The sequence below is a fragment of the Hyperolius riggenbachi genome, chromosome 7 (genome assembly GCF_040937935.1).
Source record: "Hyperolius riggenbachi isolate aHypRig1 chromosome 7, aHypRig1.pri, whole genome shotgun sequence".
Lineage (NCBI taxonomy): Eukaryota > Metazoa > Chordata > Amphibia > Anura > Hyperoliidae > Hyperolius > Hyperolius riggenbachi.
In genome coordinates this window covers 123,317,343-123,342,150 of record NC_090652.1, presented here as the reverse complement: position 1 = coordinate 123,342,150, position 24,808 = coordinate 123,317,343, and the positions used below count along the sequence as shown (strand labels likewise).

Genomic DNA, 24,808 nt, shown 5'->3' with positions numbered 1-24,808 from the left:
TATTGACATCAAATTCCATTCTCTTAGATTAGTTGTGCCAACCAGGGCTAAGCTCCGGATGAAATTCGAATGAGTTTCATTTGGATTTCATCCTCCCAATTAGTGCAGCTGAGCGGAACCCGTCCCACGCTGTGTTCAAAACAAAGACTTCCTCTTTCTGGGTTGAAGAAGAAGGCGTAGTAGTCACGTGGCGCAGCTTGGAACGCAGCATGGTACGTGCCGTGGGACAGGTCAAAGAAGAAGGCTACTGGGTACGTTTAACCCCCCCCCCCCCCCCCCCCCCCCGCACACCCGCTCAGCTGCACTAATTAGGAGGATAAAATCAGAATGAAACTAATTCAAATTTTAGCAGAATTTGATCCGGAGCTTATCTCTGGTGCCAACATGTTAAAATTTCCTACATCGTCCATTGACTTATATTACTTCCCCCACTGTTGCATCGCTGCAGAGGTCCGATGGTAATGCGCAGTTGACTTTGCGGCGGCTTGGCGGAGAATTGGGCAATTCTGACACAACGAGACGCAGTAAGTGTGCTGTGCACCATTGCCTTGCATTGCTGTTGCGTTACCCTGCAGTAACACAATGCAGGTTTGCAAGGCAAGTGTAAAAGGAGCCTCAAAGTACAGCATTAAGAAGCACACTTCCGGCATAGTATGATCCTATGCAATACTGGGAGCCAGCAAAGAGCTGAGGAAGAAGTCATTCTTGTGCTTACAATGCCCCGGCAATCATAGGCCTCTGAACACCAAGATTTAAAATTTAAATCATTGCTATAGTCTATTATGAGCCATCAATCTGTATGTTTTAGCTGAAATTCCAGCCCAAATAATAGGCCTCTTTGTACAGCAATCACATGGGGAGCTGTTATTCACATATTCAGAACATAACCTGCCAAAAACTTCTCAGTAATTTGCAATTTTGTTTCCTCTGCTGGCTGGTAATACTTATATTTGGGTGATAAAAGTTCTTTCCCCGCAAAAGCTGTCAATATTTTGATTCAATATTCCGTAATGTACTGCATAGCGAGGCTTAAGCTGCTCTGTGAAATTCAATCTGGGACCTGCTTTACTGTATTATTCCAATGCATCAGCATTTTGATTGCGTTAAAGGTGTATTATTTTTCATGGGTCCCCATTTGTCTGTTTTCTGGGCTACGGTAATGTGTTTAGCGACAGCACAGAAGAGCAGCCAGGATTCTATCAGTAATCTCCAGCGCTGAAGGATAAAATTATTAGTGTATTTTTTTTAACATCTAAATTAACTTGTGGCATTTATCAGGAGCCAATTAAATATGTAGCGATGTCTGTGACTGATGAGCGAGATTCTAAATTCTAAGATTTATCAGCTGTATTTTGAAGCTACGGGCCAAAACCAAAAATGCTGGAGATTCTACATTGAGTATTGGATATTCATTTTTCAAAGAGAGGCCCATAACATAATCAGATACACAGAAGACTGAAAGCTTAAAATGAACCCGAGGTGAAAATAAACTGATGAGATAAGCAATTATATTTATCCTCCTACTACTAAAAATGATTTTTTTAAGTATCCCCGGGTTTTGTTTTATATTTAAACATTCACAAAGTAGGTTGAATGTTTTACTGTCTCTAATCAGTAGCAGTCCCAGAGTGAAAATACATGAACTACTGACCTTGTCCTACCTCTCCCCTGTCTTCAGAATTTGTATTCTGACAAAAAAAAACGTTTATGGCTGTAATTTGCTAATCAATGATGTTTACTACATTCCCAACAAAGTACCCACGAGACAGAAGCTGTCACTTCCATGTCTAAATATAAACTCTTTTAGGTAGCAAAATAAAACAAGTAAAACAGCCTGGTTCTTAGTATGCTTTGTACTATACATACACATGTTTATCTCATCATGTCACATATTGCCTCGGGTACACTTTTATGAACTCAATGTGGCTTATATGTTCCTTGCAAAAGCATGGCAAGCAGATTTACTCTCAGGTATCTTGTAAGATCACTGTGCTCATCCGTCACTGTAGCAATTAGCCTTTTCAGCTAAAGCAAGGGCATTCTTCATGTATTGGAAAATATCAAATCTTCTGGAATATATATTTATAGCCTATATTGCAAAAGTGATAAAGTAACACTACTAATGAGTTCACTACTAATGAGCCTAACCCTACGCTAGGGAAAAAATACAACCCCACTAACCATTCCTCCGACATCTGTATACTTTCATTCAAAATACTAAATACTGTAGGTAGCTTGAAAGCATTGTTCACATGATCACTAACCCCCTTGTCTTCGGTATTCTGGATGATGGGCACTCTGTAGGACAAGTACGTATTGTGGCATCGAGACATGAGTTGGCTGTCGGGAGGTGCTGCTAATAAAAAGAAAAATTGGTAATTTAACATAATGATATTTTATTATGCACTACACGGCACCCATTCTTACTTGAACGCTCCCCTCCTAGTACCTAAAAAAAACCTTGCTACCTAATGGCTAACCCCACCCTCCTCCAAGAGCCTAATACAAACACTCCACCTAATGCCTTATCCCCCCCTCCCCCCCTCCATTGAAATGCCTGAAAAGAACCTCCTAACTCTGGCGCCCAAACACCCGCTAGCTGTAGCTGATCTGCTACGACTGGCTACAACCATTCATTCCTATGCAGTAGCCACATCAGGCACACAACTCAATGCTTGGGTACCATATTACTGATAATAAACACAGGACACTTATTTCAAACTATTTTCTGGCCAGTGGGAAGGCCATGGGATTCAGCATGGGGACTTTCTATTGAAATAATTATATTCATGGAAACCAGGAGTCTCAGTCTTCATCGTGAGTAGCCATACTGCATAGAGGCTTTATTAGAAGAAGGGACTAACTAGAGAAAGAAAGACTGACTAGAGAAAGACTTTACAAAATCAACTGATGACATCAGTTTAAGGAATTATTTGCTAAAGCTTCCCTTACTGCACTTAGAAGCTGATTTGTCCCAAGGTTTATAGCACCCTTTATGCTACAGTCAGATAAAAATAAATATGAAGCCTTGCACTGTGTGAGGAAGTAGAAGCTAGGTGTGGGGGTATGATGGCTCGGTGGTTAGCTCTTCTGTCTTGCAGTAACAAATCAACCCAAATCCTACTTGGCTGGTCAAGTGTTTCTGATGGATTAATAGCATATAAGCAGTTGACAATGATATTTTGGATTGACATCCAAGCATTAAACATGGAGGTAATGGACGTTCCATTATTTGAAACACTCATAATTTTATGGAAATCATCCATTTTAATCTATTTAGTCTGTTTTTTTGTTTTTTTAATAAATATGTACAGCATTTCTATTGTTTATACTTCAACATATTATTTAAGATATTTGCCCTTATTCAATTTACTTTTTCTCCTAAGTTTTCTCCTAGGAGATCATTTTTAATCTTCTGTTTAAAATACATTTCTAGCCCTCTGCAACTGAAAAATTATAAAAAGTAGGTGGAAAAGTACTGTCAAAATTATTCAGAGTATTTTCTTGTTTGCTGGTGACTTCAAAGATATTGTATTGCTTAGGTGTGAAAATATCACCCAGGAGAAAAAGTGAATTGAGTAAGGTCCATGGGCCCATATGCTATTATTTTTTTATCCTATGTTTTCACCTAGGTAGATACTTTGTCAATATAATGGCCCTTAATCAATTCATTTCTTTCCTACATTTTCTCCAAGGAGATATTTTTTCATCCTCTGTTTAAAATTGTTTTTTTCAATACTCTGCAGCTCAAAATTATTTTGTCTACCGTAATTGCTTGCTTTCTGTTGTCTTAAAACGCATTTTATTTCTAAGGTGTGAGGAAAGGAGAAAAGGATTATGGAGAAACATTAAGAGAAAAAGTGAATTGCATGAGGGCCATGTATTTAAAGGGACACTGTAGGGGGTCGGGGGAAAATGAGCTGAACTTACCCGTGGCTTCTAATGGTCCCCCGCAGACATCCTGTGCCCGCGCAGCCACTCACCGATGCTCCGGCCCCGCCTCCAGTTCACTTCTGGAATTTCAGACTTTAAAGTCTGAAAACCACTGCGCCTGCGTTGCCGTGTCCTCGCTCCCACTGATGTCACCAGGAGCATACTGCACAGGCCCAGTATGGTCTGTGCCTGCGCAGTATGCTCCTGGTGACATCAGCGGGAGCGAGGACACGGCAACGCAGGCGCAGTGGTTTTCAGACTTTAAAGTCTGAAATTCCAGAAGTGAACCGGAGGCGGGGCCGGAGCATCGGTGAGTGGCTGCACGGGCACAGGATGTCTGCGGGGGACCATTAGAAGCCACGGGTAAGTTCAACTCATTTTCCCCCGAACCCCCTACAATATCCCTTTAAGCTCCAGATAGAAAAAAAAAATAGTCAAAATGTTGATGCATTTTTACTTGTAAAGAACTGAAAAGGTATTTTAAAGAGAAGAAGAAAAATTATCACTTAGGAGAAAACTCAGGAGAAAAAGTTAATTGTATATGGACCATTGTGTGTTTATGTCTATGCCTTGTTATTGCTGTTATTATAAAAGTAATGAGAGGTTTGTTCTCTTACAGCAAACAACATTTGTTTCTATGGAGAATGCTCTTATTACTGCTCAACAGAACATGCTCTGTGCGGAAAACCAGACCAGATAGAAGGGTCCCTTGCAGCGTTCCTCCCGGACTTGTCTCTAGCGAAGAGAAAAACATGGCGGAATCCATGGAGACGATCATACCATAAACGTAAAAAAGCTGAGTAAGTGTATCTCAAAATATTACTTGGAAATTGTATCTCCATTAAATAATTACAATATATTTTGTACAGTATCAGATTAATTCAAATGGTGTGACAAATTTATCAAAAACCAATGCAAGGAAAACTGGATCATAACTGTAGTGAAAAGGAGCAGATGCCCAGATGGTAGTAGGACTGGCCCTTCCTCAGCCTTAAAAGGCTTAGTTTTGAGAATGGTCTTTTTTTTTCTAAAAACATCTGGATTCCCCCTCTACTGCAGTACAATAGGTATGGCGCACAGCTGCTAAAGCACAACACTGGAAACTCTTCCTGTGAGCTTACTATGGCACTGTGAAAGCCTGAACAATGAACAAAGGGCAGGTGGTTCTGTTTATGGGCTTGCAGAGTCCAGCCTATGGCATGAAGCCAGACCCATTATCTTCAATGTGAGTCATCACCTACACTCATGTTGTTCATTGTGACTCCACTCTTCCTTCATTGCCAAGATGTGTAGCTAGTCACTGGTAATAAGCTGCTAGGCCTTCACTTTGTACTGAGTAGCAATCCTCAGGGGCGTCGCTAGCCCTGTTTTAGGGGGGCACGTGCCCCCAATCTTTCCTGGGGTGCCACGGATCTCCCGGCCGCCGCTGCCCCCTCTGTCAGTGGCTCCCTCCAGCCGCCGCCGCCGCGTCTCAGACCTCAGGATCAGGCGGCGAGCCGGCGACCAATCGTGCGGGCGCTAGGACCCAGCGCCCGCACTGATATGCGGAAGTGACATCACTTCCGCATATCGAGCGGGTGCGTCCAGCGCCCGCTCGTACATCTGGTCGGGTCGCCGCTGATCCTGAGGTCTGCTGAGAGGTAGGGGGGGGGAGCGGCGGCTGTCACTCACTCACTCCCTAAAGGGGCTCCCTGTCACTCACTCACTCCCTAAAGGGGCTCCTTGTCACTCACTCACTCCCTAAAGGGGCTCCCTGTCACTCACTCACTCCCTAAAGGGGCTCCCTGTCACTCACTCACTCCCTAAAGGGGCTCCCTGGCACGCACTCACTCCCTAAAGGGGCTCCCTGGCACTCACTCACTCCCTAAAGGGGCTCCCTGGCACTCACTCACTCCCTAAAGGGGCTCCCTGTCACTCACTCACTCCCTAAAGGGGCTCCCTGGCACTCACTCACTCCCTAAAGGGGCTCCCCTGGCACTCACTCACTCCCTAAAGGGGCTCCCCTGGCACTCACTCACTCCCTAAAGGGGCTCCCCTGGCACTCACTCACTCCCTAAAGGGGCTCCCCTGGCACTCACTCACTCCCTAAAGGGGCTCCCCTGGCACGCACCCACTCCCTAAAGGGGCTCCCTGGCACGCACCCACTCCCTAAAGGGGCTCCCTGGCACGCACCCACTCCCTAAAGGGGCTCCCTGTCACTCACTCACTCACTCCCTAAAGGGGCTTCCTGTCACTCACTCACTCCCTAAAGGGGCTCCCTGGCACTCACTCACTCCCTAAAGGGGCTCCCCTGGCACTCACTCACTCCCTAAAGGGGCTCCCCTGGCACTCACTCACTCCCTAAAGGGGCTCCCCTGGCATGCACCCACTCCCTAAAGGGGCTCCCTGGCACGCACCCACTCCCTAAAGGGGCTCCCTGGCACGCACTCACTAAAGGGGCTCCCTGGCACGCACTCACTAAAGGGGCTCCCTGGCACGCACTCACTCACTAAAGGGGCTCCCTGGCACGCACTCACTCACTAAAGGGGCTCCCTGGCACGCACTCACTCACTAAAGGGGCTCCCTGGCACTCACTCACTCCCTAAAGGGCCTCCCTGTCACTCACTCACTCCCTAAAGGGCCTCCCTGTCACTCACTCACTCCCTAAAGGGGCTCCCTGTCACTCACTCACTGCCTAAAGGGGCTCCCTGTCACTCACTCACTGCCTAAAGGGGCTCCCTGTCACTCACTCACTGCCTAAAGGGGCTCCCTGTCACTCACTCACTGCCTAAAGGGGCTCCCTGTCACTCACTCACTGCCTAAAGGGGCTCCCTGTCACTCACTCACTGCCTAAAGGGGCTTCCTGTCACTCACTCACTGCCTAAAGGGGCTTCCTGTCACTCACTCACTGCCTAAAGGGGCTCCCTGGCACTCACTCACTGCCTAAAGGGGCTTCCTGGCACTCACTCACTGCCTAAAGGGGCTTCCTGGCACTCACTCACTGCCTAAAGGGGCTTCCTGGCACTCACTCACTGCCTAAAGGGGCTTCCTGGCACTCACTCACTGCCTAAAGGGGCTCCCTGGCACTCACTCACTACCTAAAGGTGCTCCCTGTCACTCACTATCGGGGTCCCTGTCACTCACTACCTAACTGGAGGCGCCTGTCACTCACTAGCTAACCTGGGGGTCCCTGTCACTCACTACCTAACTTGGGGGGGCTACCATATTAAGGGGGCATTCTGCCTATTTATGTGAAATGCTGTCTATTTATGTGCCTCATGACTGCTGAATGTGTCTTGTTGGGAGCCTTATGATTTGTTGGGGGCCTCATGATTGCTGAATTTGTCTTGTTGGGGGCCTCATGATTTGTTGGGGGCCTCATGATTGCTGAATTTGTCTTGTTGGGGGCCTCATGATTGCTGAATTTGTCTTGTTGGGGGCCTCATGATTTGTTGGAGGCCTCATGATTGCTGAATTTGTCTTGTTGGGGGCCTCCTGATTTGTTGGGGGCCTCATGATTGCTGAATATGTCTTGTTGGGGGTCACATGATTGCTAACTGCGAGACTATGGGAAAAGCTGAATCCTTATCATATGAGACAATAGCATTAAACCTACTTTTTTAGTGTTTTAAAACAGAAAATAAAACTGGGAGGTTCTAAAAAATTGAATACATTTTTCAGGAGTAGGATGGATGAAATTGTTTATCTTCACAGTTTATTTTCAACTTGGATTTTCCATAATGTTCATGTATGAGTTAAAACGTTTGTACAGTATTTAGTTTAAATTGCTGTTGCCACTTTGCGATAGATACCGGTAAGTGACTTTTGGGTTGCAGTTTGGGCACTCGGCCTCCAAAAGGTTCGCCACCACTGTCCTAATCTGATGTCCCACCATTGCTAGGTTCATGTAAATTTGTCTCCACCCGTTACCACACCTATATTCTGGTCCATGGCCCACCCATTTTTTGGTGCGGCGCGATAAGCACGCCACACAACGTGATCGTCATATTTTTGGCACGCTAGCTGCAGTGTGCTGAATTCTGCTGCCTACAGTATGTACAGTATACGCTGTTCTCTAGTGCTTGCACTGTGTGCTGATTTACCTCCAGTGTGTACAGTGTAAGGTGTTACTCTGTGCCTTTATTGATTGTAAACCAGCTGTATTGTATGCTGATCCCTGCTACTTTCAGTATGTACAGTATTAGCTGTAAAGCCTGGTACACACATACAATTTTGATTAGCCAATTTTAGCTCTGTTCATAAAATTCATTGTCTGTTGGCCCACTTACTGCACGGGGGTGGGAAATTGGGGGTCAGTGATTGACCAATCAAAATTGTATGTGCGTATACATCTTTGATCTATGCCTATACTGATTGTAAATGATCGAAATAAAGGACAGGGGGCTCCGTCCAATATTTCGATGGGCAGGCCCGTTATCCGTAGCTTACACTGCTGCTAAGTTCATGTACATTTGGCCCCACCCATGGCCACGCCCACTCACCGCATGGCCACGCCCATTTTTTGCCATGTACCTCCCCTCCTGGTGCCCACAGGTGCCACTGATCTCCAGGGACCCTAGAAACACCCCTGGCAATCCTTATACTCTTACCATGGTTTCCAGCAAGTTTAGATGTAATATTTTGCTGAAATTACAAGGTTATACCCGCTGCATACTTAAAAGAAAAGCTAGTTTGTAATAGCATTACAAAGTTTAAAAAAAATTGTATGGCATTTATATACTGCATGCATTATTACTTTATTTTAAAGAAAGTAGAGTTATCCTTTGCTGTGCCCAGGGAAACAATGTGAATAAGAGGTTCTTCAATGGAAACCTAATGATACCCCCGAAGACCCAACTGGAACTAAATTTGTATTAACTAGCAATGAAGGACATTTTGTGTAATGCATAGCGGTACCTTTTGCAGTAAATTCCATTGAAAGTACCTAGGTGGCTGGCTCCCATAATTCCATTTTGTGTTGAGAATGATAGTGTGATTTTATTAGACAGACAGTGGTCCATACTAGTCCCGATCCCATCATTACCCACATAATGTAGTAAGGAAGGACCTGGGAGTGAGGAGCACTCCAGTATTTCCATCTGTGCACAGAGCAGTGCTAGTCACAAAGAGTTAAAATCTCTCATGAGAGGGAGGAGCTGGGTTGAGTCAGGTGATCTGCTCTGTGCTGGAGAAATTAGTGATATGAATTCCAGCTCTTTTAAGAGAATCGGCTCTTTTGGCTCGGCTCCCATTAAAGAGCCGGCTCGTATGGCTCTCAAACGCTCTTCATTTAATAACATTAGAAGCCACTCAGATATGGAGGAAAAGCCCTGCCCCGTCTCCATGACAACTCCAGGCTGCTTCTCTGAGTGGGGCAATCCCTCTTGCTGCTGCTGCTCTGCTCCGCCCCATACACCCCTACAAGCTACAGGAGGAGGACTACATCTCCCGGCATGCCTCAGCGCCCTTTATTACAGAGCAGAGCGCACTGGTGAGTGACTCACAGGCATCGGCTCTTTTATACTGAGCACCGGCTCTTGTCGTTCGCAGCCAAGAGCTGGCTCGTTCGCAAACGACCCATCACTGGGAGAAATGGTTCTCACTCTTTCAGCAGCAGGGAGCTACAGGATCATATATATAGTATATAGACTAAACTAGGAATACTGTAGACCTACTAGATGTAATACTGCCTGTACAGAATATTTTTTTATGAATTTGAGGTCTATGTGTGTCTTTTAGGCTTCTTTTTAATCTATTTTGAGCTCTGTTCCCATGTGCTTGTATTCCTGGAAATGTGAAATGCAGAAAGCGAGGGCAGGCAGATAAGGATTACTTTAGGCATAGGTATAAGTTTCATTTCTTTTTCTTGCCTTCTAAACACTGGTCACTGTCCAAGCCCTTTGCTCATCTGCTTTTATTTAAAATGTTTTTACCAATCTCAGTGAGATCTTCTGAACAGATCATTGACAGGAATTAAAGCTTTGCAGACATTCTGACACCCTCCTACATTAAAAACGTTTTTTATTGCTTTTTTTTGTCTCCTCTCGAGAGTTGAGAGATTTCTCTTCGTATTCTTTTCTTAGTGGAAATATCTGGGTAAACAACACTCCCATCACACCTTCAGAGAAATGCAATAGTACTATCAGAATACAGTGAAATAATAATGCACTGGAGTGGTTCTGTGTCTGCAACTTAATGAGGCAACAACAATAGCAGCAGGGTGCACACAGCTCTGGGTGTCAGTGGGCTGTGGAGTGTCACATTCAGAGATATGCAATAGTACTATCAAATAGAGTCTAAACTAATGCACTGGAGTGCTTTTTCTTGCCTGCAACTGAATGTAGCAACAGCAGTAGTGTGCACACAGCTCTGGATGTCAGTGGACTGGGGATTGTCACACACGGAAAAAAAACACAGGAGACCGATGTGCTAGCCCTTTAAAAGGGCTGTTTGGGGTGTTTTCACAGCAAGTGAGGAACAAGAACACAGGCCTAGCAAATGCTTTACCTACCTATCTGCACCAAGTCTGACCCTGCTGTCACTAAAAGTCAGCAGCCAGCAGAGAATGAAACCAATATGTCCAACACAACTGCTTTTTAAAGTGGAACTACAGCGAAAAACTGTAAAATTTAAAATATGTGCAAACATATACAAATAAGAAGTACATTTTTTTTCCAGAGTAAAATGAGCCATAAATTACTTTTCTCCTATGTTGCTGTCACTTACAGTAGGCAGTAGAAATCTGACAGAAGTGACAGGTTTTGGACTAGTCCATCTCTTCATAGGGGATTCTCAGCAAGGCTTGTATTCTTTATAAAGATATTCCCTAAAAAGGATGTTTACAATGATGCTGGCCAGCTTCCCTGCTCACTACTCAATTTTTTGGCAGTTGGAAAGAGCAACTGCCATGCACTAAGTGCTTTTGAAAATAAATATGTTCCTGAGAATCCCCTATGAAGAGATGGACTAGTCCAAAACCTGTCACTTCTGTCAAATTTCTACTACCTACTGTAAGTGACAGGAACATAGGAGAAAAGTAATTTATGGCTCTTTTTACTCTGGACAAAAATGTACTTCTTATTTGTATAAGAAAAACAAAAATTTGCTTTCCTAAAACAGAAAGAATTTGCGATAATTCAGGTTGGAGTGAGCTCGAGATGTCTCCCAGAGCACCACTGCTGAATATATGCAAATTAACCATTGTACCCTTAGAAGCTAAACACACCTCCAGAACCGCTGGAATGCAATGATGTGTCAGCTTATTTGTATAAGTTTGCACATATTTAAAATTTTACCGTTTTCCGCTGTAGTGCTCCTTTAATAAGGGGGAGCAGGGGTGTATCTCACCTTCCTATTATAAATAGAGACTGTAATTGGTATCAATGGTGTATACCCTCTGCAACCTTTAACCACTTAAGCCCAACTGGACGATCAGTCTCGCTCCCGCCGCCGGCCGTTAGCACAGCGATCAATGAATGGGATTATAGATCCCATTCATTGATCGAAGCCCCCCGCAGAAAAAACGACATCCTCTAATCAGAGGCTGCGGTGTCTGAGTTACAAAAAGTTCTGTCTTCATTCTTCTTCCTGGAAACATACGATCACGCTTCCAGGACTTTTTTACTGTGGCCATCTTGTGGCCAAATAGTAAAACTACACACACATCCATTTTTTATTAAATTAATACATTTTTTTACATTTAAAATTAGCTGTTTACCTCCCACACCAAAAATTACCCACATACAATTTTTAATACAAAAAAATTGCTATTAAAGAAAAAACATGAATAGTTATCTAAGAGTCTGAACTTTTTAAATATGCATGTCAAAGGAGTATATTAATATATTTTTTTAAATTATGGACTTGTAAATAGTGATAGATGTAAATTGATAAAATGCACCTTTATTTCCAAATAAAATATCGGCGCCATACATTGTGATAGGGACATAATTTAAATGGTGTAATAAGCGGGACAAATGGTCAACTAAAATACATGGGTTTTAATAACGGTAGGATTTATTAATTTCAAACTATAATGGCCAACTAAGAAAAAATGATTTTTTTCCATTTCTTTTTAATATTACTGTTAAAATGGATTTAGAATAAAATAATTCTTAGCAAAATGTATCATCCAAAGAAAGCCTAATTGGTGGTAGAAAAAACTAGATATAGACCAATTCAATGTGAGCAGTAGTAATAAAGTTATTGGCAAATGAATGGGAGGTGAAAGTTGCTCAGATGCAAAACATAAACAACCCTTCAGGCTTAAAGGAAACCATAGATGAAAATAAAAAAGATGTTATACATACCTGGGGCTTCCTCCAGCCCCATACGCTCTGATCGATCCCCCGCCGCCGTCATCCGCTGCCCGCATCTACGAGAACCGGGTCCCCGCTGTTCCACCAGTCGGAGCCAGTCTAAGCGTAAGGGAAGTACGCTGTTTGCGTATCTCTGCAGCAGCCGCTGGAGAGATAGGTAGAGGGAGCACTTCTCCTGTGTAACCTGGCTCCGATGACGTCAGTGTCGGGACCTCGGTTCTCGTAGATGCAGGCAGCGGAGGACGGCGGTGTGGGATCGATCAGAGCATATGGGGCTGGAGGAATCCCCAGGTATGTATAACATCTTTTTCATTTTCAAGGTTCAGGTTCATCTCTGAATCCCTTTAACTACTTAAAGACCGCTCCACGCTAATGGGCGTGGTCGCGGTGGCAGCCCCAGGACCACCTAACGGCAATTGGCGTCAAGTCCTGTGGCTGAATTTTGCAGGAGTTCTCGCGCAGGCTGCGCGCGCATCTCCTACTCAGGGGCAGAGCTCCGTCCCTCTTCAGTCTCCAAGTGGGAGACTGTTAGACGGCGTGTTCGCCATCTATTTACATGTACTGCGCTGCGATCGGCAGCAGTGCTGTACTGGGGACAGCCATGTGACACGGCTGTCCCCTCCTGAGACTGGGGAGTGATCGGCTGTCATAGGCTGAAGCCTATGACAGCTGATCACCTTGATTGGCTGGCGGAGGGAGGGAGCAGGAGAATATAAATTAAAAAAAAAAATTATTAAAAATAAATAAAATAAATATTTTGGAGCGATCAGACCCCACCAACAGAGAGCTCTGTTGGTGGGGAGAAAAAGGGGGGGGGGGGCAATCACTTGTGTGCTGTGTTGTGCGGCCCTACAGCTTGGCCTTAAAGCTGCAGTGCCCAATTAACAATAAAAAGGCCTGGTCTTTAGGGGGGTTTAAAACTGCGGTCCTCAAGTGGTTAAGTGGTTAATGAAATAAACATTTTTTTAATAGAGGATCCACTACTAATATTGTGCGTGTTTTATAAATAGTCTGTTATGTCTCAGCTTCACTATTGTTTACTTTAAGGGCGCGTGTGTTTTAGCATAATGTGTGTGTGTGGTTCTGTTTTAATGAATTTGTTCCCCGCAGCCCATCTTGCTACAGATCGGTACTCAGTGTTCGACCACCAGCACAAATAACGATTAGAGCGCCGTATATTTCGGGCCCTCCCACCGCGGGCAAGTCTGTTGTTTATCGTCTGCAGTATTTTACTCTAGACCCATTCCAAATGCTTAGCAGAAATATTTGGCAATAAAAAACAAACACATTTCAGCTGCAAATAAAATGCATCATATTACATCCATTTTAAATATGCTTTGTAGATGATATTTTACAGCCTCCCCTCCGCTCAGAGGCGCAGATACTCCAGAAGAAGTACTGAGTGGGGCATATTGAAGTAATTGATGGAAATGCATTCTATTAGGGGGCCTGGGTCTAGTAATGAGGAAATTGATATGTTCCCACCTTAATGGATTATATAGTGCTTAATGCGGTTCTGTTTATGAGCATCTAAAAGCTTATCAGGGCCAGCATGTTGGTCTATTGCATTACATGTCTGCGTTCTCCTCCATTCATCATTACTGGCAGCTCTGTGGATATGATTTCCAAAGACTTATCCTTCCTGATCTGATTAGAAGAGAGGATAGAGTAGCATTGTGGGATGGCCATGCTGATGTGTCATCTGATTATTGCCTCGTATTAACCTTTTATTATACTGGACTATCCCAGCTGTAACTCTAGACCATTGTGACAAAAGTACAGCACGGTCTAGGTAAAGAATCTGAAAATCCAGTCTGTTTAACCTGAAGTTTTTATGGTTCCTTGCAGCCTAGCGTAGCTTTTTTTTCACAATGCTTTAACATTGGTCATCACTCTATGCACACATTGTTGGTTCTGAAGTGTGTGCGTGTGGTGGGGGTATTGTAATGCATAACATTTTCTGCCCAGGATCACTTTCCAGTACATTTGTGTGTGTGTGTTTGTTCGTGGTGCGTGTGTTCGATTTGTATGTATGGGTGTTGTTGTGTGTGTGTATGTGAGTGTATGTGTGAGTGTATATATGCTGTGTGTGGTGTGTGTGTGTGTGTGTGTGTGTGTGGTGTGTTTAGACATCACCTCAGGCAACAGAAATTCAAGAACCTGTGACGTGTGGCTCTGTAGTGCCTACTTTCTCATATCCATAGGGTAGGTTGAACTTGCCATAATTAATCAATGTAAAGATTATCTAGAGCAGGGGTGCCCGTGAGGTAGAATCTACCGATAGATCGCAAGGGACTTCTGTGTAGATCCCACACCATCCATCTGAGTGACGTATACGTCATACTTTGTGTCTTTGACTTGCATGAGCTTAGTGCGATATGCTGTCCTGAAGTTTTTCACTATTAATTACTCTCTATAGGGGGCACTTACCCAATTTCATAATGAAAAAGGGGTACATGCTATAATAATGTTGAGATACACTGATGAAGTGGATTGTCCTCTTGCCTTGCAGCTCTATGGTCCCTAGTTCAAATCTGGGCTATACTGGTATGTTAATTGGCTGCTTCCAAAATTGGCCTTAGAACATGATAGGGACATGCGACTATAATTGTGGTAAGGACTATGGAAGATATAAATCCACAATAATAATAAACCAGCTCCCTCCCCTCCATTAATAGCCTTACAAAATAAACCTCCACATGTACAGTATGTTCGAATACAATTTGCTGGACTTACACACAACCACAGTGCTGCTTTAGGTAGGGTTGTTCATATAATAGAGATGACAGTCATAAAATAATGTTTTGTATGAAATCCAGCTTTTATCTTTATTGATTTACTTGTATATTGTGTTTGTCCATCTCTGAAGCTTCCCATTTCATCATTGGCAAAAAAAAATGCCACGACTTCCTCCGGTACTAATGCTTAAGCAGCTGTTAACAAAAGAAGCGGCCGACTGCCGTGCGTACAAATATCACTGCCTTAATTAGACAGAATGTAAAAATAACTCAAAGGGGATGCGATGCTCCAGAGGATTCTTCCATGCATTAGTCATTTGGCATCCAAATAAATAAAACAGATGAATTATACAATGAAAGGAGACCTAACGCAGTACAGAGAACCTTTTTAATGCAGGAGGAATTGACTTTTATATGCTGGGCTCAGATGCGGTTTTCCACGGTTAAGTCTTACATTATTGACTAATAGTGGTAAATGGTGCTGCTAAACAAGCGGACGCAAGCTCTATACATCTAATAGGAGCCAGTCTGAGAGTGGCTTATGGACGAAACTTAAAAGGAACCCTAGGTGAGAGGGATATGGAGGCTGCCATATTTATTTCCTTGTAAACTATGTCAGTTGCCTGGCTGTCCTGTTGATCTTCTGGCATAATTAGTGACTGAGTCAAAACCCTGGAACAAGCATCTTGCAGCTAATCTTGTCAGATCTGACAATAATGTCAGAAACACCTGATCTGGTGCATGCTTGTTCAGAGTGTATGGCTAAAAGTATTAAGAGACACAGGATCAGGAGGACTGCCAGGTAACTGGTATTGTTTAACTGCTTGCCGACCACATAAGGCCAATAACGTGGCGGCAGCCCCAGGACCACCTAACCCCAATTGGCATCAAGTCCTGGGGCAGGGTTTAGCAGGAGATCGCATACGTCGATGCATGCACATCTCCGCTTGAATGACGGAGCTCTGCCATCAGTCCCCCAGCGGCCCCCAGGAGACTGTTAGACGGCGAAACCGCCGTCTATTTACACTGTACAGCGTTGCGATCTAAGGCAGTGACTGGCCCCTCTGGAGGCACAGAGAGCAATTGGCTCTCATAGGCTGATGTCTGATTGCCGATCACTGTGATTGGCTGGCGGGGGCAGGGAGGGTGGAAAAAAATTTTTTTATTGAAAACAATTTTTTGAAAGCTTTGTTGGTGGGCATAAAAGGGAGGGGGAATAATTTGTGTGCTGGGCTGTCCAGCCCTGCAGTGAGGCCTTAAAGCTGCAGTGGCCTAAATTGTGAAAAATAGCCTGGTCACTAGGGGGGTATAAGCCTATGGTCCTCAAGAGGTTAAAAGGAAATAAATATGGCAGCCTCAGTATCCCTCTCACCTCAGGTTCCCTTTTTTATACATTTCAAAACTATCATGACCTACTAAATTATAATTACAGTAATCCACTCCCCTTCATTTATCTGTTTTGATGGCTGTGGAGTTTCCCACACTAGGTAGTTAGTATGGATGCCAAATCAGTAGTACATTTTCTGCACTTCCTGTATAGCAATGATTTGCCTCTTAGAGGCGCTCCTTGCTTGCAAATTGAGACACTTTTGTTATTTAATCTGAGGAAGCGGACTGCAATCCGCAAAACGCGTTATCATTCAAGTGTTTGGTTTCTATTAAAAAAAGTTATTACTTTTTTGGGGCTACCCCTTCTTTTAGAGGTAAGCCTATTTATGTATGTTTTATCTAGCTTACATTATCCATTCCACACATCACATTTTGGGGCACCTCTTCCCTCCCAGTAATATCCCACACCAACCCCCTCTTCTTGGGGTGTTGGCCATGTATGTCGGTTCCTTGAGAACTTTATCAATGTAGGTCGCTCTCCAGGAAAAGAAAAAGGGGTATAAGAGAGAGTGACCTACATTGACGAAAACTAAAGAACCCAAGTGAGAACTGGCTTTCCTCACCAGCCATTACACTGTGGTTGCTGGTCTTGCAACCTATTCTTGTGAGTATTCTGCACATACTGTTGTTGGGTGTCCCATACCCTCAACGTGCTACACTATCAGGGGCTCCTGGTGTCCCTGCCTCGTTTCTTGTCTCCTTTGGAAGGTCATCGAACTCCATTGGTACCACACCTTCTATGGTAGGGATTAGATTGTGAACTCCTCCAACAGACAGTTAGTGCCAAAAATATATAGACTCTGTAAAGCGAAGTGAAAGATGTTGGCACTATATAAATACTAAATAATAACAATAATAATAACCCTGCCAAAAGAGAAAACTTGGGGCAGTTCCTTCAAGGGATGTCAGATTTTCAGATTGGCTGTTATAGGAGCTAAGAAAAATAGGACACCGTGATTTTGATGAAAGTTAGAATGTTTTTACTAAATATGGATCCTGGGATTCAGAAATTCTAAACCTCAACCTCTCTCAATTCCCTGGAATATAATGTTTTTTTTTCAGTGGTTTAAGTCATCACAAGAATACTTGGCTTGCGTTATATATTTCAAAGTGCTTTCCAGAGAAGTATTAACACTGCGTCCAGCTGGGGTTTTGATTACTTAATTCTGTTTTGATGTGTATAACTCAAATCATGGCACAGAAAGTAACAGACCCCCACGCAGATAATACATATTGTAGATTGTCGTACAGTTCTCTGCGGTGCTCAAGTTCACAAGCGACAAATAAAGCTAGATTTTTTTTTTTAAAGAAGCATTTTTTTGTCATGCATAGTATGCGGTGCTGAAATGTCAGCCTGTATAGAGGCACTCCAAACAAAGGCCTGACAAGATTAATGAGCAGCATCTCTCCGACAATGGCCTATTTTTTATTATTTGTGGATATAGAAAAGAATGATAATGGCTGTTCTTTTGTACTTTCAGCTCTGTCTGTTTAAAACGTGCTTTTTTTTACAATGTGTAGTGGCTCACAATGGTGTCAGATGAATACCCGTGTTCCAAAAAATAAATAAATAAAATGGATGTCTTTGTTTTGGAGTCTCGTCACCGTCCCTCCATGAGAGGATGTGTAGCCCTGTCCTTTTGTGTGGAGAAAATGTTCCGCACTTAATAAAGGAATCTCACACTAGGGGCTTGCTACGCAGAATGATATGGAAAATGTCTCATCATCCAGCTGATGGATTTGCTATGCTGAGTAGAAACTGCCAGAGTCTCATTATCCAGGAACTGGGTGCCGTTCCAGGTTAGGCCCTAATGCAAAATTCATTGAAACGCCTTTCGTGAGAGCCAGGACCTCATATGGGGGTGCAGAGAGCAGTCGAGCGCGTTAAAATCATTCCCGGCGCTATTTCGGTGATGTGTAGCCAAGGATGCATTAACCCCTTCATGCCCTCGGAGAGTTCTATTCATTTGGCCGGGAAGTACATTTTTTAGACTAGCAGCTGCATTAACAGATAATTGTATTTCTCTTGTAAGAATACAAACTAAACACTGTGCCAGATACCTAGAAGACTCAATATGCTTATTGTAAGGATCCATAACATTATACTTTCAGGGCGTTTTCTGACCAGCTTGTTGGTCAGGGCAAGATGCCCACCTCTACTCAGAACTTCCTCTCTGATCTAAAAGATAAGCAACAGCATTATAACCTTTTTAGAAAAACGTTTTTTTGTTACAGCTGATAGAAATCCTGCAATAAATCTGCAGTGTCTACTTCCCGCTTTCATGAAAGCAGACCTAGAGTTAACATCCTGTGTTTTCAAATTTGCACCCAGCTGACACAGGTAAGAGATCAAATGACACTGGCGATTAGTCGCAGATGAGGGGAAATTAAACAGGCTAAACTCTCTAGATACATTTCTCTATGTTTTCCTTCTGTCCTGTGCAAGAGTTCAGGTCCACTTTAAACGGGACCTGAAGTAACAGGAACATGGAAGCTGCCATTCTCTAATAATCTATGCCAATTGCCTAAATCTCAGCTGCTGTGCCACGTAATTTCAATATTATGTGGGTGCATATGGGCTTCTCACTAGCGGCGCCGTTGCTGCATCTAGTTGGTACGGCGTCATCCATTAATAATAATAATAATAATCTGAACATTTGTATAGCGCTTTTCTCCTGTCGGACTCAAAGCGCTCAAGAGCTGCAGCCACTGGGACGCACTCAAGAGGCCACCCTGCAGTGTTAGGGAGTCTTGCCTTGAACTCCTTACTGAATAGATACTTGACCTAGCCAGGATTTGAACCCTGGTCTCCCATGTCAAAGGCAGAGCCCTTAACCAGTACACTATCCAGCCACTAGTACACTATATATAGGTGTAAATATATAATATATAATAAACTGCAGTCTATAAGACTTCATCATGGTGGTATATAGGCTTCATAAAGTCTTGTAGCTACCATCACCCAGAGGAACTAAAGGGGCTTACCAGCTGCAAACAACCCACATTATAAGGTTATATGTAATGCATATAATGGTGGCTGAAACGAACCACGGCCTCCAAGAGATCCACACGTCTTCCACTCCCCCGTTCGAGCAGGTGTAGTATCCAGAGTATCAGCATAAAAAGATAAACAAATGGCCTCTCTACGTGTAAACCGTTTATTTAAAAGCCCACGAATGTAAGCCACAAAGGTACAGAGAAATAAAACAATAAAACTTATATACCGGGCTCAAACATGGGACCCCGAGAAGAATCTGTGCGTATGCTTTGGTCAATAGTCAAAAAGATGCCGCTTGTCTCCTTCCCGACCAATATTGCATCATCAGGGGATCAAGAGTACAGGCAGCTGGCACCAAATTTATAATCTACTGAGAGAGGGTCAGGGGTGGGTCCAAAGGCCTTCCCCAATCAGACCCAAATACATGAATGCCTATCAGCAATTAAGGATAGTGAAGAAGATTGCTAAGTCTGACACTTTGGTTCCCTCCAGCACATGCTGTACTGCGTAATTATACTCCTAAGGGTAAAAGGGGGTGGGGCTACAGCACTTAAGCTTTGACTGGCCCGACTTCTTCCCCTGATGCCAGGTTGCCTGGTCGCTCTAGTGTGAGGAGACAGGCACTCGCTGGATCAACTCAGTTGCTACAATTTCACCTATGTGCTCCCCCCACATACACACATTGGAAAAAAAGAAAGTGCTGGGGAGATGTGGGTGATCCTGAGACTAGAAAGGGTTAAATTAATTTTGAAGCAAGACAGCAAATAGTATCTAAAATGATGATGAGCTTGATTAGCACATTCATGGTCACTATATTTTATGCTAATCAGATCACTGTTGTTATACTACTTAAAGAGGAACTTCAGCCTAAACAAACATACTGTCATTAAGTTACATTAGTTATGTTAATTAAAATAGATAGGTAATGTAGTCTCTTACCCACCCTGTTTTAAAAGAACAGGCAAATGTTTGTGATTTCATGGGGGCAGCCATCTTTTTGGTTGAAAAAAGGTGACAGGGAGCATAAGACACAGTTCCAACTGTCCTATGTCCTGATCACCCCTCCCAGCTGCGCACACTAGGCAACGAGGACAACAACATCAGAAATCCCATCATGCTTTGCACAGCATCAGGGAAAAAATGCCCAGGCAGATTTATTTGATGGGGCGGAGCTTAGGATCTGTGCAGCTAAAAATGAGGCTTGGGTAAGAAAAACAAAGTTCTGATGCTGTGAAACTGTTAAAGAAACACCAAGCCTTTTCAGTACTGCTGAGTAGATTTTTAGTCTGGGGGTGTGTACAAATTACTGGACTAATTAGATGCTATTGTATATCCTAAGAACTTTTTGTCCACTGGTTAGACTATAGACCTATCTATGCCACATCATTTTAACAATAGCTGTGTGTGACAGTTCCATACAGAACAGTCCCTGCTGCTGTTAGCAGTAACTGGTGCCTTGGGCAACTGCCTGGTGTGCCTATGCCTTTATTGGTAGCAGCAACAGTGCATCCTGTTACAGTATATGTGCACCCCTACAGAAAGAGCATATCCTCTGGTTTGGCTTAACGAACTTGAGTTTCTTGAACGTCTAAAGGGATTGTGAAATAGCCTCCTTAACTGCCTGCGTGTTTTGGAAAACATGTATAACGGTCCGTGATGACAGATCTCAAAACACAGGGGAAAAAACAAAGAAGAAATTATTTTCTAAGTTTTTGTTTATTGGCAGCATTAAATAGTTGAAAGCACTTTAGTATGGCAGATACATACTTTTTAATATCCAAATGGATCAACCAGATGTTAGTGAATTGCTGATGGTTTGCAGGAAACACTGAGTACTTTCTCTCAGCTTACCATCAGTCTGAACTGATACATACCCACCGGCTTTTTGAGATAAAAAAAAGGGACACTTAAAGGGGAACTTCAGCCTAAACAAACATACTGTCATCAAGTTACATTAGTTATGTTAATTAGAATAGATAGGTAATATAATCTCTTACCCACCCTGTTCTAAAAGAACAGGCAAATGTCTGTGATTCATGGGGGCTGCCATCTTTGTAATGGGTGCAGCCATCTTTTTGGTTGAAAGGAGGTAACAAGGAGCAGGAGACACAGGTCCAACTGTCCTGTGTCCTGATTACCCCTCCCAGCTGCACACGTTGGGCTTCAAATGTCAAATTCAAAATGTAAAAAAAAAAAATTGCACCAAAACAGCAGAAAGAGAAAAACAACCTCAGAAATCCCATCATGCTTTGCACAGCATCAGGGGAAAAAAGCCCGGGCAGTTTTCTTCTGTGCAGCTAAAAATGAGGCTTGTATAAGAGAAACAAAGTTCTGATGCTGTCAAACTGTTAAAGAAACACCAAGCCTTTTCAGTGCTGCTGAGTCGATTTTTAGTCCGGAGGTTCACTTTAAGTCATGCCCCTAGCACACCCCTAATCACTTCCGTGCCACACCTCTAGTCACACATTCCATACAGTTTTTATAAAAATGTGTTGTTTTATAACTCAAACCACACCGGTCCTCTCTATCCTGGTTCATTTACCTTTATATTAACATATGGAAATAAGAAATGTATACATTTAAATGACAGGAATAAAGTTTAGAGTCAATTAAACACAATTCTCAGTAGAAAAAGCCATATATTTACATAGGTCTGTACATCAGTCCTGAAAGAGGAAGAAAGACGGACAGAGGGATTTGATTTCCGAAGAGGGACTGTTCCTCCAAAAGAGGGACAGCTGGGAGCTATGCTTGTATAGCCCTTTGCAGCCAGATTAAGATGGTTTCTTGCTAGTGCTGTGTGGCAAGGCCTCGTCCCTTCTAAAATGATTCTGTGCTTTGTACCCTTTCCTCATTTCACTCATAGCAAATCATTTTTTATAAAACTGATTGATTTATAACTCACACTGACTAATTGGCCTGCCATGCAGGTGCCAAGGTGGATTATTTGACATTGTAACACTGGGTAATAGCTATATATACAGATGCCAGCGGTTTCAATATTAATGGCTGTTTGTTGAGTTATTTTGGTGGGACAGTAAATATAAATTTTTATACAAGTCTGTTAACATCGCTCCGTATTCACCGGAACATCACACTTCAGCACCACCATCAGCATTGAACTTGTGGTCGGCGTCAAGGGAATCTACTTACTAACTAATGTTACATGGCCCTTTTCACATGACTTCATACTTCCTCCTTACGACTGTGGAAGGAGGAAGTATAGAGTTACGTGAAATGCACTGTAAAGTGCAAGTAAGTGAACTCCCCCTGGACCTGTCCGCAGATTTAGTGCTGAATGGTGCTGAAGTGTAGTGTTTGGGTGAATTCAGAATGATGTTCTGAATTCCAACACTTACTCTGCGCTCTTGTCAATGTTACTGAATGATGCAATAGAACTGACAGCAGGAGGGCCTGGAAGATGGCTGACTGTAGTGGCATGGTGTGTGCCCAGGAACAGGCGACGTAAATCAGAGCCGGGACAAGTTCCTCCAGCACCCAAGGCTGAGACACCAAAGTGCGCCCCTCCATCCCTCCACCCCAGCCGTCACGCACTGATTGCTATTAGACTAAGAGGCACCCCAGGGCCCCCTACACCTTAATCTCTAGTTGTCTGGCTTGTAGTCACTTCCATGTATCTTCTTTTCTTATTTCTTTTTGCTTCAAACACAATTAGGAATGACAGCTGAATGAATTGTGCGCCCCCTCCTACACTGCGCCCTGAGGCTGGAGCCTCTCCAGCCTATGCCTCGGCCCGGCCCTGATGTAAATATACTTTTTGGCATGCTACACTACCAGATCTGCAAAGGGGGAAGATATTCAGTATCCTGGACAATATCTGAGTGGAGCTTCCTGCCACCTGATGGCCCTCAATGCCACTGCCTAATGAATGAGAGCTGGATGGTCTATAAATAATATCAGCTTCTATCTTCTTTTTACTCTGCAGAATGGCTGAAACAGTCGGTTATGACACCCCACCAGAAAAAAGAAGTTTGTTAGTGATGATCATAATCAGCTAATTACGATTAGGCAAAATTTTCGCAATTACGCCTTTACGTAGGATTTGTAAATTCAATTGATTTTGTCTAATCATTCGGAATTTTGCATACAATCTTACCTAATTTTCATATCATTTAGTGCCGAGTTTAGCAGTGAATAGCAAAGCCCCCATACATGCTATTGACACCAACCAGGCCCGGCCCTAGACTTTTTGGGGGTATTGGGCCTAGCGGCGGGGAGGGGGATCGGACCCCCCCCCCCCTCCCTCGCCTGGGTCCCCTGTTCTCCGCTCCCCTCCAGCTTTAAAAAGTTAAGTTGCTGCAACTATTGTAAAAGGCACAGGCGGGGATCACTCACCTTTTCCGCGTTCCAACGTGCGCTCCACTGACGTCACTTCCTGTAACGCCGTCCACTTACAATACAGTAGGCGGCGTAGCAGGAAGTGACGTCAGTGGAGCACGCGCTGGAACGCGGAAGAGGTGAGTGATCCCCGCCCGTGCCTCTTACAATAGCGGCGGCAACTTCACTTTTTAAACCTGGAGGGGAGCGGAGGATGGGGGACTCAGGTGAGAGAGGGGGGGTCCGACCCCTTTCCCCGCCACTAGGCCCAATACCCCCTTCCTGCCCGCTATACTCTCCAGCTCAGGCGGACCCCCACACCCACCGACGGGCGGGTGCCGCCCCCCAGAAGTGCCGCCTGAGGCAAAAGTTTCACCCCGCCTCATGGGCGGACCGGCCCTGACACCAACATTGCATAAATTAAGGAGAATATTGGGTATAAGTAAAAAAAAAATGTCAAAAAGACCTTGTAGTTTTTGATAAAAATCGATTTTAAAAGTGCAAAGAAAAATGGTTTTGAAACTCAGAAAAATGACAGTTTAAGAACCATGTTTCCTTTGCATTTTAAAATCGATATTCTCAAAAACTACAAGGTCTTTTGTATTTCCCAGTATTCCTTTTAACATACATAGCAATTTTGTTGATAATAGCATGTATGGGGGCTTTGCTATTAACCCCCAAAGTCAGCATGAAATTACGCAAAATTAGGGATGGATTACGTTTACATGCAAAATTAATTACGAATTTACCTGGAATTAATTGCAAATTATGATGCAAAATTACGATTATGCAAAATTTGCGCTCATCACTAGTTAATATAATTACTTTTAGTAGCAAAGAGGAATGCTCAGGCTTATTTTCAGTATGAGCTCAAATTCATTAAACTATGGAGGCCTAACTGATTTTTAGTGCTGAATAAATCTGTACATAGCTCTATGGCACACACATGGGCTACATATTGTACATCTGATGCTATTGACTGATATTTCTCCTATAAATGATGGCTACTATAGGTTTTAACCACCGCAGCACTAGTTGGATGTCATTGATGTGTGATTTTTTTTTTCATCTAAAAATAACGGATCTATTTGATCCAATTGCATTTCTAAATTCTT

The 24,808-nt window shown here is 43.4% G+C and overlaps 1 protein-coding gene across 1 annotated transcript in view; it reads left to right on the top strand.

The window, feature by feature from the left end:
• The window catches only part of FAM20C (FAM20C golgi associated secretory pathway kinase), a 297,806-nt gene that overhangs the window by 240,514 nt on the left and 32,484 nt on the right, over positions 1-24,808 (top strand). Inside the window, 1 exon segment of the mRNA XM_068244609.1 lies at positions 4,553-4,733. Within this exon segment, the coding sequence (XP_068100710.1) occupies positions 4,553-4,733 (181 nt within the window).